This window comes from Lates calcarifer, linkage group LG21, assembly GCF_001640805.2.
Source record: "Lates calcarifer isolate ASB-BC8 linkage group LG21, TLL_Latcal_v3, whole genome shotgun sequence".
Classification (NCBI taxonomy): domain Eukaryota; kingdom Metazoa; phylum Chordata; class Actinopteri; family Centropomidae; genus Lates; species Lates calcarifer.
This window is the reverse complement of record NC_066853.1, coordinates 23,577,540-23,595,490: the sequence shown is the minus strand read 5'-3', so window position 1 is coordinate 23,595,490 and position 17,951 is coordinate 23,577,540. Positions and strand designations below refer to the sequence as shown.

Below are 17,951 nucleotides of genomic sequence, written 5' to 3'. Positions count from 1 at the left end.
TTTCATCAAGACACTAAGAAAACAAGCTGCCTTCATGGACATCATTTGATTACCTGGTTTGTTGTTCCTACAAATGAGAAACAAACATGCACAATATACTTGATATTGTCCAGGTTCAACTCACAAGTCCTTACTGTCCAGCTGCTGTGCGATATTGTTTGGTGCCAGTGTCTGTCCCTGCAGGCTTTGATTCATAATGCCCTGATATCCAAAGATATAACCATTCCAACAAGGAAGCTCACAAAATGTCGACTTGTTTTCGTAATTGGGTATATTCCCCTATAAACCAGTTGCTGTAGTAAGCTCATTCGTGAAACATGAGGTCATACATAGCAACAAGGTCAAACCCTCACTCCCTCTTAGCTTAAAGGTCTATTTCTCAGTAAAACATGCTCTCAACAGTAAATCCATCTAAAGAGGAAACGATTAGGTCGGAACCTTAAAGTGTCATTTTTAACCAGTGAGATAATTCATGTTGAGGATTCTCGTGCTTAAGTTTAATTTAAGACCTGTTAAACAGCTGAATGGAAGCTGATGACAGTTTTGACAATGAGAAAGTAAGAACATGTATTATTTTTTTATCTATTTTGAAGTATTTATGCAGCACAAAATAAACTGCAAAAATAAGATCCCAGATACTTATACAAATAAAACAAAAGGAAAAATAAAACAACATGTTATAAGCAGTATTAGCAGCTGAGGTAAAATATGAATAACACTGAAACGATCATTAGGAGATTATATTTATATCTCTGTGTAACTGTGTTCAGGGTTCTGTGTATGTGGCACTCACCTGGTCTAACCAGTGCTGGTGTAGCGGCAGCTGTGACGCTCTCACCGTTGGCCTGTGCCACTGCTGTACTTTCTGATCCAGATATGGCTGTCTGTTGGAAGACACACACACACACACACAGCAAATAATGAGTTATGGCAACACCAATTTTCCCACTTGAGTGGGAAAAACATGGTCTATATTTTTTGTTAGTGTTGTTACTTAACTTACATTTTTCCCCACATTTGAAAAAATTAATATGATGGATTCTGAAAGAGTAGGGAGTGTCTATGTAGCTGCAGTGATAACTGTGGGATAATGGTGCTGTAGCTCACCTGTGGTGGGGTTGGGGTAGAGCCACTGCGGCCCCCTGACATAATCTCCTCTGTAATGTCTCGACCTCCTTGGTTAGGGTCTCTTATTCTGATCTATGGAAGAAAGGGAGGAGACCAGCTGTCAAGGAGTGAACAGAACTAGGTAAAACAAGAGATGACCGAAAGTAGAGAAGTAATAAATCTGCAAGGTAGGAAGAGCTCTTAAGTAATTTCTCTTCAAATGAAGATGAGTAAGCAGAAGAAGGAGGAAAGGGTGAGAAGTAACATGTAAAATAAAAGTGGCCCTCCCATGATACGCCTATAATCGTCAGCCTTTTCTGCGTCCTCCCTTTCACTATGACTCTCTAGCTGCCTCTCATTCAATGAAAGCTACGTTTCTCACATTCTGAATACTGAGGCACACCAAATCCAAACACCAGCCGCCATGCAAATTCCTCTGCTGCACAACTGAACGTGCTTCAGCCTCTTAGTCACCAGTAAAACTGTCCGACTGAGCAAGAATCGAGAGTTCACCACCTTCAAGCCAAATTGTCAAACAAATTCCTCCACTCGTTTAAGTTGTTGTGAAAATGCCTGACTAATGAAGGCAAAACACAATCAGGCTTGACAACAGACAGCTTTCCTGTGTACACACACAGCACTCAGGCAAAGGGGGAAAAAAATAGAGTGAAAATCTGATCACTCACTCATAAGGAGTGCCCATACATTGCAAACACGTGTTTTCTAGTCAGCACTCTTTTTCTCCCACCCACACTCTACGTACTTACTTTTGGAAGTCAGAGCTGTCATGAAACTGGTACAAGCCAGAAAGCCACTAAATCAAACAACGCACACAGTCTCTGTTCAAGTTAACAGTGAGCTGGTTCAACGCTTCTCGCTCTCGGGCCTATGTTTGATTTAAAGAACAACAATAATTGCTTGTTGCTACTGACCTTTACCTGGTTCAGTTTGTCAGCAACTCCTCTCCCAGAGCATTACAAACTCTAGTAGGCCTCTCTCATCCTGGGGCTGGAGTAGCTGCTCCAGTAGGCTCAGGGTTGGAGTTTAAACCCCACAAAGCAGGATGGCGGGTGGATGTAACCAGCGTAGTTTTATCTCGGCTTACAGCTCACACACATCCAGGGTGAGCTACACGCCAGCAGAACAGGACAGAGCTGGACCTGACTGTCAGCAAACTAGCTAGCAACTTGACTCACTCCCTCCCTCTCTCATACGCTGAACAGAACAGGGAGGGGGAAAAAAAAGGATAAAGCGACTGGCCTTGTAAAGCTATGGTATTGGAATGCGCACCCCCCGCCCACAGAGACTAACAGACAGTTAAAGGGGCCGAGTGAAGGAGGGGCCGGCTATGGGGGAATGGGAGGGTTTCCAGGAAAAAAAGTTGTTGTTATCAAATGAGCTGCAGTTAGCACCAGAAACTCCCCCTGTTCCTCATTCTCTTTCTCTGCTCTGTCATCCTGTACACTCAAGTTTCTCCACAGATTTTTTCTGGCTCACCCCTTCTGAGAGAAGAGGAAACCAGTACAGAAGGAGAGGGAGGAGGAGGAGGAGGAGGAGGAGGGGGAGGGGGGTGCCACAGCAGCAGAGGAAGACTGGTTGGTTAGCTCTTCCGGCTCAGGAGGGGGAGGAGACCCATGGCCACGTGGAGCTGAGCTATGTGCTGACATGTCCTTCACCCCCCTCCCCTCTGGATTTTCTCTTTGACACAAAGTAAGAGGGAGAGGAGAGAGTAGAAAAGTAGGAAAAAAGGCAATTTGCAACGTTACAGCTTTTGCATGTCACCAGGTTTTAAAGAGAGCAAAAACTGCACAGATAGTGGCAGTTAAAAACATGGCTGCCATGGACTAGACTAGACTTAGAAACTTACTTTAAAATCCAGAAAGTTCAAACACATACTTCCTCTTCTTCTCTGACTTATATGCAACAATGTAAAGGTTGTGTAACTCTGAGCAGGAAAATAGCCATAACGCACTGCTACAACAGAGCCCTGTGTCCTGTTGATGTGTCTTTACAAGACAAGACTGCTCTCTCCAAGTGCATCACCCTCAAAAACAAGTATGCAAAGCTTGTGGTGTATACTTCTACACACCTTTATGGCTGAAGTATGAATATCACTCACTCAAGCAGATTTCTGCTACAGTTCTTCCGACAACACTTCTTGAAATCACTGTGGGAGTTTTACATTTTGTGTGGATGTATGTAACAGAGACTGGGAGTGTGCATAGAACCTTGAGACCAGTGTTGTAGCACAGCCTGGGCCCATGGGAATGGGCCAAAGTCCACCCCAGGCGACCACAGTCGCTGATAAGCAGCCAAGTTCCCCGGCGAGAAGAACCCAGACATCATGCAAGTCTTGCAACAAAAGACCCTTTTCCAGCTAAAACTCGTAACAGATTACAGGATTCACACTGTACCAAGCCTTAATATATGAAGGATTCTACATAGAAATAAAGACTACAGATAAGGTCATTGTATTTCTTTCAACGATTTGAGAAATTTTATCAGATGAAGACAAATAAAGATTTAAGTTCCAGCCTCCATAAGGTAAAACAAACTTCAGTCAGTCAGGCTAAAAATCAAACACAAACCCACACAAAATGTGGCAAAAGCTCAGAACTAGCCAAAACCAGTTTCAAGACACAGCTGATGAGCAAAGCAATGAAGGAAAAGCCATGCAAATACAGACACAGACTGTTTGCATAGCACAGGTTTGTGCATCCTGTAATTTTACAAAGACTCTCTCATATGTATGTATTTAATGTATGAATAAAAAAAGTGCTACACGTAGTGATCAAGGAGATATGTCACTGTGCCCAAACAAAATAAGCTGCATCTTGTGAAACAGACAAATATCAGTGTAGAAAACAGAATATTTGTCATTCTGACTGGATAGAACTGGATTTCTCTGAATCAGGAAATGTCTCTGGGAAAACCAGTGGCTTTTATTTGTGACTTGCCTGTAACCATCAGCGCAGAAGCCTCAAATGTAAAAACGATGATTACATGAGAGGCACAAACTGGGGCTTCAGTTCACAGAGAGCTACCACATACCAGGCGAGGGCCATCTTAGAGAGCAGAGGAAACACTAGACATACTGTAGAACTGGGGAATATGTCGTACAGCAGCTTAGTCTTACAGAGCACCAAGTTAAGGTCGACTTCACCACTATCTATTTCAAACGGTGAACTGAACCCTATGTCCAAACTCAAGAATGATTCTAGAATTATCTTCAGAGAGATTGCAACACAACAGTTTATCTCAATACCATCAGGTCACTAGGTTATTGTGGGGAAACAGTATTACTTCTTAATATTACTGCAAAGGACTTATTAAATTAAAGTCTTTTACACTCATAAGGTACATTCAAAACATTAATTTGCCATATTCCTCATTCACATTCCTACAGTGACTCTAATGTAAAGTTAGCATTCAGAAAAATAACATTGTATACTGACTGGTAACTTGGACATAACTTTTATAATATCTGCTTCTTAAATTAAGTTCTATAATGCAGAAAAACTACTCCACTGATTTCACATTGCCTCACCAGACTCACCATGAACAGTTGAAAAAATAAAGTAGACACCACCTTCCTTGTCAAAAATGTGATGCCTACATTACCCATAATGCCACATAAAAATGTCTTAAACTATCTGCAGTGGAGCCAGAGGACGGATAGTGGATAGGATGTTTGCTCCAAAAGCTCTAAAAGTGCTAAATCTGAACCGGAGATATTTTCGGTTTAGCATATGGTTACTTAACTAGATAAGCAAAGTGCCAAACTAAACTAGAACAATAGAAGTAGGCAGATGTGAATTGTTTAAAGCTCTAATTAAGATGTTAAAATGTCAAATTTAAATTTAAATGCCAAACCATTTAAATTCACTCAAAACAGCTTGCAAAGTAATATATACAGGACCTGAAGCCAAACTATTATACTGAGCCCTTGTGAGTCCAATTATTTACTTTTTGAGACTATTTCCACATGCAAAACTATGGTTGTTTTAAAATGACCTTCCTACCTCTCAGATGGAAACTTATACATGTGTCCCATATTTCAGTATATTTTTTGTTTTGAAATTGATATTGGCTGTTCTACATTATTCAACAGACATTATTTACAGCATGATCACATGATCACGCATGCTGTAGCAAACAGAGAAAGCCATTACATTATCACAACATACAGTATAAAATGGTGATCAAACTTTTTTCTATTATCCAAGATCCAAAAATATTGTTTGGCTTTTAGGCTGCAAAAACTCTAGGATATGCTGCACATGTAGATGTCTGTACAGACTGATCAAAATTATCAGAAGAACTTTGAGTTTATCTCACAGTAGGTGTTTGGGGCTGGGATTTTCTCATGGCTGGAAAATACAGATATGATGTATTCACGTGGAATTAATATAAAAGACTAGTTTGGGTATCTGACTCCGATAAACAGTTGCTGACCAAACAGAGCTGATAACATTTTCCATTTTAGGGGAACTGTTCTTTAAAGTCTGAGTTCCTATTAACACTTCCACCATGTTTAACAATATAAAAGCCTATTCTATTCTAGGTTCACTAATGGTTCATTCTGCTAACAAAATATCTAATTACTTGATATATAAGGAAACTATAAGTCGATAGCATGGAAATGTGAACTGCATTTGTGTTCTCAAAGTTAAAATATTATGGTACAAGGGGTGTAACATGTTTTGTGTTGTGGAATAGTGACTGTACCTGTTTGCGTTCCCGTTTGGTGGGGATGTGTTGGGGAGGCTGAGGTGGTGGTTGCTGCTGCTGAGGGGCAGGGTTCATGATGACGGGTGCCGCCTGCACAGAGGGGGTGAACTGAGGCTGGGCGGGGTAGTAGGCCCCTGTTGTGGATCAGATAGAGAGAAGAATGTAAACCAACATATACTGGCTTAATCCTATACCCATAACTTGAAACAAATACTAAGACAACACATAAGCTGTGTTAACACAATGAAAGCCCACATCACTAATGTTCTGAAAGTCATGTTAGGCTAATTTGAGGCAGTTAGACAAGCTGCATCTAAAATGTGAAGGTTTGATTTCTTGGGGATTTGCAGCCCAACAGCTGCAGTTTTATATCCACTGCAAAGTTATAATGTCATTACAGTGAGGTAACTGCACTTTTTTAAGTACAAAAGTCTTTTCACAGCCAACTGAAAATGTGTTGGGCTTAGATTTACATTTTAGGCATCTATCTAATGCTCCAGTAAAGAACAGCTTACAATCTGTGTAAACACACTTCAATTAAACTTCTATTCCTAGACTACAAAAACAAACAATATTTCAGTTTGTGCTTAGATTCAAGATAATATTCCTGTGAACACTGTAGAGAAAAGTGAGAGAAGGCTTGGAAAATATTTAAAAACCCTATCACAGCAGCATTTCATGGTTACTGTCACAACAAAATTGGGCAGAGTAATCTCAAAGTATGAAGTTATGGTTAATTAGTGGATAAACACGTGAATAAATAAATAAATGAATGAATAAAGGTTTGGAGACTTAAAGGGACAAATACAGTCAAACCCTGTAATGACATTCTGACCAACTCATCAAGAAGACTGTGGAACAATGTGATTAAATGTCAGGTCCAAAAGGTTTATGTAAACCATGCTAGTATGTTCTTTACCTGTATATTGTTAACAGTTTGAAATATGTGGTTTTTCATGTTCTGTCATATAGCCAGACTGTTCCAGCAAAACAAGGCCATGCACTGGGAACCCACAACTGAAAAGCTGCTTTCTTGACAGTACCTGCTGTTTCTCTTGTCATCTTGCTTAATTTGAGCAAATTAGACCACTAATGAAGGGCTCCAGCTAACAGTCATGTCCACTATTTTCCCATTTAATCTATAAATGTGAAAAATAGTAAAAAAAAAAATAATAATAATAATAATAAAAAAAAGGTTAAGAAAAAAACTGTTTTATCCAACCAACAGCCCCAAAAACCAAGAATATTCAGTTTACTATCATTCATGACAAAAAAAAAAGGTAATAAAAATCATCAAAGTTTCACATTTGGGGCTCTGTAAGCAGCAAGTTCTTGCCATATTTGCCTAAAAAATGAAACAATTTACTCATTATCAAAACAGCTGCTGATTAATTTTGAAGCAATCTTGTCATCTCAGCTCTGCACTTGTGCAATTTTGCAGGCAATGTTTTCATGCAGCCCAAGTAACAAGTGACTGAAATCAAGTATCAGGTGATTATAATTAAACATTTTCTAAAAATACGTCAAACTGCAATTGCCTCATTTCTGCCGAGCCCTTTTCTTATTGCTGCTCTAAATATTGCTGAGGTGAAGTAATGAGTTTTAAGATTCCTGTAACTATTTGCTTATCCTCAATTACTGTAGCACCAATTAGAAATCAACTTGAACTGACAGCATTACCTCAGAGTAAAATCAGTTTCTAATAGTGTTTTTTCACTGACTTTGTATGCTCTTGTTCCATCTCAAAATCTCCCTTCGTCTTGTATCTGAATACAGAAGTTAACCACAGCAGACATGGCACCTGGAAAGCACCACAGGTAGGCCATCAGACCATGACACAGCAGTCTCTCCCTCTGCCCAGCCATGAATTGGTTTCTCTTATTTTCAAAGGCTATAGATATTTATCACCCTCACATTTATCAGTACAGCTGCTGCCAACAAGACTGAGAAAGAAAAGGAGGAAAAAAAAGTCACAAGTTCAAAGAACTCCTATTCGCCTACCCAGTCAATAATGTCAACAAGACATCCAACCATTCAGTGATATTACCTGGCCTTGTAACTGGCCTCAGCTATAGTTCAGAACCAGTTGTAGCCCAATTTCAAAGAACTGGGGTATTAAGGTCGTCGGATTGAAGAGGCCTCTCTCTCAGCCTGGCAGTAGCTAGCTCCTGCTCTGCCTCTCTCCCTCTCTGCATGCATTTCTGTCTAACTCACATTACTGAGTCTGCATTGTTGACCAGGAGCAGCACAGCCTAAATATAGTCAAAAACCCACACCGTCTGGGGGGAAGAGAGCACGCAAGAGGGAAAGGGAGGGAAGACTGACAGAGAGAGGTAGAAGGGGAGCATGCTCAAAACCAGTAAGCCAAAAAGCAGAATGAGACTTTTCTTGGACAGCGTCCCGACACTGTAAATCAGAGGTTTGAGATATGACTCACAAAGTGCAGGAGATTGAGAGAGCAATGGGAGAAGGGGGCTGCAAAAAGACACACTGTCTAGACGACACCTACCCTCAGGGTCCTGCTGCTCTTGAGACCCACGATTCCCCATGCTGAATGCCTGCTGAAGGCAAAACTGCGCACAGACAGAAAAAGGAGAGGGGGTTTCTGTTCAAACCCCCTCTCTGACTTCTTCCTGTCCTCTCTACAGGTGCCCTCTCAGAATGACTTCTTTTAATGCTCAGCCCTCCCTCTTCCAGCGTGTCTCTAGTTTGCTCCTCCCTCTGACCTTCCTGATTCCTCCCTGCCTTTCACTTTTTTTTTTTTTTTTTTACCTTCCTCTCTCCCTCCCTTTCCCCCTCCAGAGTGTACTGGCAGGCAAGTTAAACTGTTCAGTTGTGTCATTTAGACTGGCTTTGATTTGGCTTGAGACTTCTCTATCTCTCCACCCTGGGTAAGTGATCTGATCCATGCTGGTAAAGACTTGATAGTTTACTACTAAGGAGGTGGACTGTGTGTATATACATGGGATAAGTTCAGCAAATCACTCAGCATAGGGGGAGGGAGTCTTAAAAATAGTCTTCAAATTCCGTCAGCACTATGTATGTGTGTGTTTACCTGACTGCTAGAAAAGGACTCAGTGGTCAAAGAGACTGTAAAACTTAAAGGACTGGAGGGTCTGGGGAGGATTAAATATTGATATTGTGGGATTCTTACTATCCCGTTACAAAAACATACTAATGAGCATTGTTAGTGCTAAGGGCAAAAAGCTTCATCATGTCCAGATATATAGCATATCTGTACCACTTTCTTGCCTCTGCAACATATCATGTGCCTCTGCACAAAGCAAATATTGGCAAAGCCTGTCAGAGACCAGAATTTGAGAGCCAAGTCTCATTGTCACATGACCACTTGTTTAGGGTCATATGCCATCCTGATGTCATGACACATGACTCACAGAATGACCAATGTGATACACAACTTCCTACACAAACACATGGGACGTTATGTCCCGTACAGTCACAGAAATAAGCAGCATAAATAGCCACACGGCTCTCGCATACCTCCGACAGCCTGTTGTTGTGAGAATAACCTATGTGGGCAACAAATAGAAAGCCACTAAATTAACATTAAATCTGGCAGAACCACACCAATACACATAACAGACATATGAGACATTCTCTGCAAAAAGAAAAGGGCAGGAAGTATTTCAGGGGTGATCAATTTTTGTTTACGTGAGGCATATCTGATTTCAGCAGACAGGCTTAGTACAGGAACAAAAAGTACAAAGAAGTGTTTCCATGAGGGTTAAATTGATGGGGGTTTTCAATAGTAGCTCTTTACAATTAAATAAAATATAATAAATAAATATAACAAGATCATAAACTGACACTAAGGATGTTGCGACTTCGTACTTCCACTTTAGTTGAAGGCTATAGTGGTTGTTAATTTCCACTTGTTTGGGCAAATAAGAATGACACTTTTCAAACTGACCAACTGCTTTGGGAACATGGAACCCTGAGGTGCATGATTGGTGAGAAGAGAATATAGATCAACAACAGAAAAAGGTTTGGGATCCCACCTGTTATCTAAAATCTATTAATCAGTCTTACTAACATAATACAACATCAGTGTAATATTTAAAAAACAGGAGTGACAAGATCAATAAAAAGTGAGAATGCAGAAAAAGATAGTTGTCCTTTTGATATTTCTAAAGTTACTGACTGCTGGGGGGGATCTAATGTGATTCCAATGTGAAAACACCTGTGAGAGATGTTTACTTCATACAACAGATGAAATGGATGTAATGTCAGCTCAGACTAAAAAATCTGGTCAGACACAAACTGCCATTAAATGGAGATAGGGTGAAATTTAACTCAAAATATCCTGTTACACAGACTGTGACTGCTAGCCACACATAACACAACCCCATTCAAGACAACAGCTTATGAGTTTTGTTTTTCATTTCTGGTAACAGTTTTGGAAAACATGCACACACAGGTGCAGACTGTGCAGAGGTATTGTTCAAGTACCATGCAGATGATACAGTGCACACACTGTACAGTGCAAAGAGCATGACATGGACAGCCTAATAGGAAGAATTGTGTTTTTACAGTCGGGCATTCGGGCCTGTGCATTCTATTGCTGATGAGCTACAGTTTAAACAAAGACAACACATAGTTCAGATGCCTGCTGGTGGGGGGTCAGCAAGTTTGTTTTCAGGGCATCATCAGTTCTTGTGTTGTATTGACACTCGGCCACCTCTAGAGGGTGTGACAACCCATGGGATCAACAGCAAACATGTCTATAGTTTTACTGTGTTTAGTAGATGTGAAGTAATGCAAGTTTATGTCAACAGAATATGAAAGAATGAATAAAAACAAAGTAAAAAGGAGAAATCCCCATATGTATTAATTACGAATGACAGCCTCATTTTGTGTGTGTATTATGGAGACATTAAAATGAAATGCTAAATAAGAATGATATTTACACTGACATGCTTCAGTTCGTTTTTCTGGTGAACCCTTTTCACTCACTGTGCTTTGACTATGACAGTCAGCAACCTCTAACATTTTCCAGAATACAGTCACACCCATCACTAAGAAAACAATATGTCTTGTAGCTGCATTTCATTATGGCCATATGGTCTATGTTGGCTGAGAGAAGTCATCTCTGCTGATTTCTCCCTGTGTGATGTCATTACACAACTGACAATCTAGAAGGATGTTGCTACTCTTTAGTTCTGAGGAACTTAACCCCAACCTTGTTCAAAAAAGACAAAAAACAAAGAAAAACGTTCTGCCACGTCATCCTCTTAAAAACAGAACAGCTTTGTGTTTGCATGTTGCATGCAGAGTGTCAGTGGGTACAGTGAGTTAAATTCCTGCCTCTAAACTTGCTGGTCTATTAATGCTTATTTCATATTAACCAAAAGTGTCCTAAGTAACAAGATGAGTCAGAAGCACTGACAAGGCTTTTGAGGTTGACTTAAGATAAAGACACCATTAATTCATAGCAACATCATAAGCCTGTGATTTATTAAAGGTTTTCTGTAAACACTGATATGAAAAGACAAACAGAAGCTTAGGTGTATGCCAGAATAGGGTGGCAGATGGACAAAGCCCAGATTTTTTCCAAAGCAACTGAGACTGTCGCAAACAACCTGAAAAACACAAAGACTACAGAGACTACAGAAAATGCAGCCAAGAACTGAAATGATAATGGAAATCTACCTGTTGAAATCAGTAACTGACTTGGTTGGGGTAATATGCAAGACATCAGTAACCACTACTGATAACCATGGTCGATTTTTTTTTACATTTGGCTATCTTTGTTAGCTTGCCATTATACCTTCCTTTTGTCAAAAACATTGTCCTTATATTCCATTAAGGAGTATTACACCATGTATTTTATGTTGTGTACATAGTAAATTATAGTTTGCTTGGCTCTCTAACTGATTAAATTAAGTGTAAAAGCCCTGTGTAAAAGTGTCTTTTGGTGTGTGAGTGGCTCAGGTGAGGCCCCAGGTAGAGCCTCTTACCGTAAGTACCATATTCAGCGGGACTGGTGCCTGGGTAGAAGCCTGGGGTGCCTGTTGGGACTGGATATTGCTGGGGTGTGGCCACGTAGGTAGCTGACCGGTACTAAGGAAACAAACAGAAGGGAATGTGGAGGATGAGACAGAGAAGACAGGAACAAGGAGAGGGAGGAGAGAAAAAGAAAAATAGAAAAATAGAATCATGAGACAGAGTGATAAAAGCTGTATAAAAAGAAGTGTAAAATAGACATGCACAACTAGATACTTTCCCCTCTTTTCACAATAAAGGGCTTGGTCATCATATTTTGTGGATACAATGTATAAAGAATTTATTCCAACAGAGAATAAGAAATAAATCTCAATATTCAAAAAGGCATAAGAAATAAAACAGAGCATGGAAATTTGTGTATGTAGTGGTGGTGTGCCATGTCAGCTCAATTATTTGTACCATCTGGTTTGTGTATAAAGAAAATCTGCCAGTGCCACAAGATGAAAACATCCCAGTTTGTGCCCCCTACCTGTCCCTGTATGAAGTAGGCAGGTCCCTGTGGTGAGCTGGGGAAGGGCAACTGTTGCCCAGGGATCATCATCATTTGGGAGCCCGGCTGGTAGACATGGGTGGGTGTCACAGGGCGAGGGGCACTGCTGGGAGGGACACCTCGAGGCCCACTGCCAGGAGGCAGGCTGGCCCTGTTGGTATAGTAGGGCTACACAGCAGGCAGGTGAGCAAACCAAGGAGGGAGACGACAGAGAAGTGCGGAAGGTGAGAAAGGGCAGAAGGAGAAAGGTGAGGATGAACAGAGATTGATGACGGAACAAATGTGGATGATAGAGGGAAAGAAAAAAGAAAAGGGAAAATATGGGAAGAAGAATTGGATGGAAATGGGGGGAGAGACACAGACAAACGACGGATTTATTAGTTACCTTTCTGAAACTTCTGACCTAAAAAATATCCCCCATGCCCATTCATGATTTTATCTCTTGGACCAAGTGGAGCTAGCTTGTCCAGCCTAATAGCAAGGCTCATAGTTTGTCCATGAATCTGTGGCTAGACTCCAACTGGAAACATATTGTCCCTGCCTGCCAGAAGAGATAAAGCAGCTAATGCTGGTTCATTCAGAGCCTCCTCATTGACATTCTGTTGCTGGCCTGGGAGCTAACCACCATAGCCAGCAAAATGACACCAAGCCAACAGAGCACAACACTGCCAAATATTAGTCACACACATATGTGCTCCTCAAGAGGATGAGGGAAAAAAAGGAGGGAAAAACTGGAAGAAAGAGGAAATTGAGTTACCTGGAGCGACCTGAAGCTTCCCTTCAGCAGTGCAAACACAGATCACACACAGAGACACATCAAATGGAGGCAACAAGAGGGTGGGAAGAGAAGGATTGAGAAAAAGAGAGCACCACAATCAGTTAGAGAAGGCCCAGGAACCATCCGTTCTGAGCCAGGCAAGTGAATTAACATGCAGCATGCAGAGAACAGGCAGAACAGTGAATCCCAATATCCAGACTAAAAGTCAACAACTTTAACTGGAAGATGGACATTAATCACCTAGAAATTTTCTTGCCTCAACAAAGAGAGAGTCTGGCATTGACTTCTTTTTTAAATCAAACTAATCACTTTCTCCTCAAACTTTTGTTGTAAAACACGTGTTTTTGGGTAAACCTTTACATAGGATTTTTCTATGCTCACATTTACATTATGCTTACAGCTATAATTCACTTAACTACAATTTAATACTTAAATACATTCCCACATGTGCAGTAGGTGAAATATTAAATGACAGCATGACATATTGTTAAATATCAATTGTTGGTCATTAATATTCTCTGCCATCAAGCTAATTTTATACTCTTGGGGACTACCATAATTTTTGGTACATTGTTTACTTAACTAATTTTCCTTTTTAATTTTTTTTGTATTGAGCTGCACTAAGAATCTTGCATGTTTGAGGTAGCTGCCATTACTCCTACTCTTGTAAGTTTCCAAAAATTTCATGTATAAATATACAAGGTTATCAACATCAAGGTATTAGGTCAAACCACCCACCCAACCCCTCTGATGTTAGTCAGTTGTGCTGTTAGTACCTGTTGGTGTATAGGTCGGGGCCCTGGGGCAAACTGGAGGAGGAGAGGCAGACAGGACAGAGGTTAAAGATAAAAGCACAAAATCCATGCTTCACTCTCCACTGACAGGCGCCTTCCAGTTCTGCATCTTTAAAACTACAGTTAAAGGCCATGACAAAACTCATTTGGACAGTCATACAGTAAGGTTCTGACCACTTTCCATAGTGACTACTTTTTCTTGATTTGTTTGGCCTGGCATTTTCTAATTTATAATTCTTCAAAATAATCAATAACTATAAATAAGACTGTTAACAAGTCTAAAACAAAATATATTGCTGTTTGAGCTCTGAGGCATTCAGCAGCATTAATGAGTAAAAGAGAGAAAGGGGTTTAAATCATGTAGATCAGGCCACTATGAGCATGTAGCACACTAAGCTGTTATACTTTGTGAGGCAGAGCACAAAGGACAGGCTGACACTGATGGCTAAAATGGTGCAGAACTGGTGAGAAGTAGGCAAACAGACATGTAGGCATTCTAAGAAATTCACACATAGATTCAGTAGACTATACACTATGTTCTCCACTGGGAGGATTTCAGATAGCAACAGTGAGCAGCAGTTATGCCAAACTCGCACACAAGGACATTTGCAGCATGAAGAGAAGACCTTGACACTCTCTATCCCAGCTTTTTATCCAGATTGGTTTGTCTGTCACTCCTCTGACAAAAGTGAGGGTCAGGAATTAAAATAAACAAAACTTAAGATTTACAATGCACCAGACTTGTGTGGAGGGGGATGAAACAGGGATGAATTGGAAAGGTGCAGTTTAGCTGACTGATTTAATAATTTGAGAATTACTGTCTCTGATATGTGATATAAGTACTCTTTTTTTTGGTTGGGGGGGGTGAAAGTCCACCACTGTGCTGCAGTGCGTAGTGGGCAGGCCTACCTGTCGGGGCTGTGGTGTTGGGTTCATTTGTGGAGGCGGTGGGGTGGCAAACACAACAGAAGGGGGCTGCCCAGAGGAGAATGAGGGCTGCAAGAGACAGGAAGTGATATCAACAGCAGAAGAGTGGAACACAGGAGGAACAGGGAGTGGTCAACAGGTGAACATATACTGAGGCCAATATTTGTGTTCAGGTTATTTACTTTTTCCCTATTACCAGCATCTTTTCATATTTAAGTTACTTGAGAGAAGACAAAGGGCATAAAAGTAAGTTCTTTGGAATATACACTGTATCTTAAGTAGGAGGGGTGGCTTTCTTAATTGATTATAAAGAATACAACAACTATGTCGTGGCACCTTCTGAGACATGGTTGAAAGTCTCCACCAAAGAAAGCACATTGTTGTGTGATCTGCTTTTCATTATGTGCACAAAAATGCTGCTACAACAGCCCATTTTCTATGAGGAACAAAGCAGGATAGAGCAACATGCCCTTAAGGAGCCAATACAGACAGTGAAGTATCAGGGATCATTACCTGTGACAGGCCAGGGGAGGGGGCAGGGTGGGGGGTGGAGGGGGGTCCCGTTATAGGCTGCGGTGCTTTATTCATTTCATGGAGTTCTGCATGGGGAGGCAGATGTGGACCTGTGTACAAATCTGTACAAAGAGAGAATAAGAGGTTTAATAATAGGAAAATCCAAACCATTTCAGAAATTATTGTCACGGCCTACACCACTGTGATGAGGCCTGATGGGTGACAGTGGGTGACAATGTAACACTATGTGCAGCAGAGGGATAGAGTGGGATGTGGTACATTTTATTATTAGAGAATGAGGTTTACTTGCATACCTCTTCAAGAATAAAATCAACATAACTCAGCCTCCTCCTCCTTAAACAGGAGGGTAAACCCAAACTTAATATTTCCTGTTAACAGTCTCAGCTCATCAGAATACTTACATTTATGAATCCTTTTAGGTCCTAAGTCTGGTTACACTGAGGAACGGTTTGTCCTACAAGACAGGCAGAGGGAGAAGCCTTGTTACCAAGGAGCATGTGTTGGCCAATAGCACATTTCAGGTTACTTTTTACAGTGTTTACAGCAACTGCAACAACCTGATGTTTTTATTTTATTTTTTTAACTTAAGAGGATCCTAAGTGGCATACCGAAACAGGTGTTTCTGAGAACAGGTGTTTCTGATTACACAAGTACCAAATTTTACAGTCCAACATGTTATGATGACATTAAGATTATCCTAAGAGCAGAAAATTTATCATATACTCATTTCTGATGAATACCAGTTTGAGATGGCCCACTAACCAGAGCATTATCACAGTACAGAACAAAACTAGTGACGCCTGGTTAATATTGCTAAAATGTTACAAATCCTCTCCATTTAATACAATTTTGTTTTTAACCAAAGAAATATTTCACAATAATGAAAGGTCCAGAACTAATAAACAACTGCACACTTTTCATTAGTGAGATTTTTTTATTTTTTAAATATTTTTAATATTTAATTTATATTCTATATGTCTGTCTTTATTTTTGATGACAGGTTCAAACCAGTCTTGCACAGATCTGTGGTGAGATATTCATCATCTTCATTTGCTTGAGGGGGCTTGTTGCTCTACCATGTACTCCAAATTTGCTCTGTTGGGTTCAAGTAAGGGACATACTTGTTGTCCAGGTCATGATTTTCACTTTTTACTTCTTTAAAACCCCTTGTGTAGTTTCTGCATTATGTTTGGGATCAAACACAATACACTGTCACATTGGAAAATTCCTCTCCTGCCAAGCTCCTCGAGACTGGAGTTGTCTTTTCATTCAGTATTTGGGTATAAAACTTGCATTCATAGTGCCATAAATAGATGTTATCTCCCCTATGCCTCTTGCGCTCATGCAGCCCTGTACCAGCACACTTCCACCTCTATGTTTCACAGGGAGTACCATGCAGTGACTGTGATAGTCCTGGCCAGGTCTACACCAAACACACTGGACCCGATCTGACCCAAACCAATTTATTTTGATCTGACCAAAGAGTGTGCTTCCAATATTCATAATTCATGCTTTTTGGCAAAGTTTAATCTTGCAGTTTTGTGAGCAATTGATTTCTTCTTCGATGCCATACGTAGAAGTAATGTCCTTCGCACTGTCAGCAGATGCTGAGACACCACTGTCTGCAGATAATCCTTGTGTCAAGTCAAACACACCTACCCATCTGTTTTTCAATGCCAGCTTGTATAAGTACTGTACTGTGCGTGGCATCAGTCTCTGAGGCGGACACTGTGCCTTCTGTTATTGGTAGTATGACTCTCCCTATACCTACCTAACCCCTGTTGCAACTGTGTTTCAGCTCATGTCCATAAGTCTACTGATGCCCTTGTACCCTGTGATGTCTTTATGAGGTCTCACAGTCTGGTTTCTTCAGTCAATTCCTTACCATGTAGAGCCATGGTGCATTAGACACAACCCGGACCGGAGGTGTTCACAGGTTATTTTATTACCTTTTTAATGCAATTAACCCTAACTGAGCAGCACAGGTGTACAGGTTCCATCTATATGGTGAGCCAAAAAGCTTTTCAGTTCTACTCTTATACCCAGAAAGCATCATGTTAAAATACAGTCTGCTCAGAATAGATCTTGATTATTGGTGAACCAGTCAGACATTATTTGTGCCTATAATAAATATCTACAAAGAGAGGGTAAACTTAAACATCATCTCCGAACAGAACTGAAATGAACAAAGAGAATGCGTGTGTTAAAATCATCTTGGTCTTTGCGGCAAATTTAATTCCTTAATTATAAACTGTAGTATACAGTATACTTACCATAATGCTTGATAAAGTATTGTTAATTACCAGAACAAATCTTCAGAGCAAGTTACTGATAATCTGAATTTTTTTGCATGTTCACTTATTCACAAAATACTTGAAATTACCTGCTATGACTTTGTCACAGAACTTTCATTCTTACAGTTCTGCAAAATGTATTTGAAACCAGAGGCCAAACTGAAGTGAGTTTTGTTAACTGTCTGCAAAAGAAACTGCAGCATCATAACTGGATGCTGGATATATGGAGAAGGAAATTTAATGTTTAACTTTGTTGAGTGGTGAAAAGGGCA

General features: G+C 40.4%; 1 protein-coding gene across 9 annotated transcripts in view; it reads right to left on the bottom strand.

Annotated features, from left to right (window-relative positions):
* Nucleotides 1–17,951, bottom strand: part of LOC108888194 (eukaryotic translation initiation factor 4 gamma 1) — a 36,897-nt gene that overhangs the window by 13,299 nt on the left and 5,647 nt on the right. Inside the window, exons 2-11 of one of the 9 annotated variants that reach the window (XM_018684070.2) lie at nt 15,787–15,839; nt 15,365–15,486; nt 14,834–14,920; nt 13,907–13,939; nt 13,110–13,130; nt 12,332–12,520; nt 11,817–11,919; nt 5,836–5,972; nt 1,108–1,200; nt 794–884 (exon numbers count right to left, since the gene is read on the bottom strand). In XM_018684070.2, the coding sequence (XP_018539586.1) occupies nt 794–884; nt 1,108–1,200; nt 5,836–5,972; nt 11,817–11,919; nt 12,332–12,520; nt 13,110–13,130; nt 13,907–13,939; nt 14,834–14,920; nt 15,365–15,439 (829 nt within the window). In that variant the 5' untranslated portion in view covers nt 15,440–15,486; nt 15,787–15,839. Of the gene's footprint in view, nt 1–793; nt 885–1,107; nt 1,201–2,039; nt 2,367–5,835; nt 5,973–7,885; nt 8,053–8,347; nt 8,512–11,816; nt 11,920–12,331; nt 12,521–13,109; nt 13,131–13,906; nt 13,940–14,833; nt 14,921–15,364; nt 15,487–15,786; nt 15,840–17,951 lie in introns of those variants that run through there. The other 8 variants (XM_018684071.2, XM_018684072.2, XM_051078939.1 and 5 more) reach the window with 8 other exon arrangements.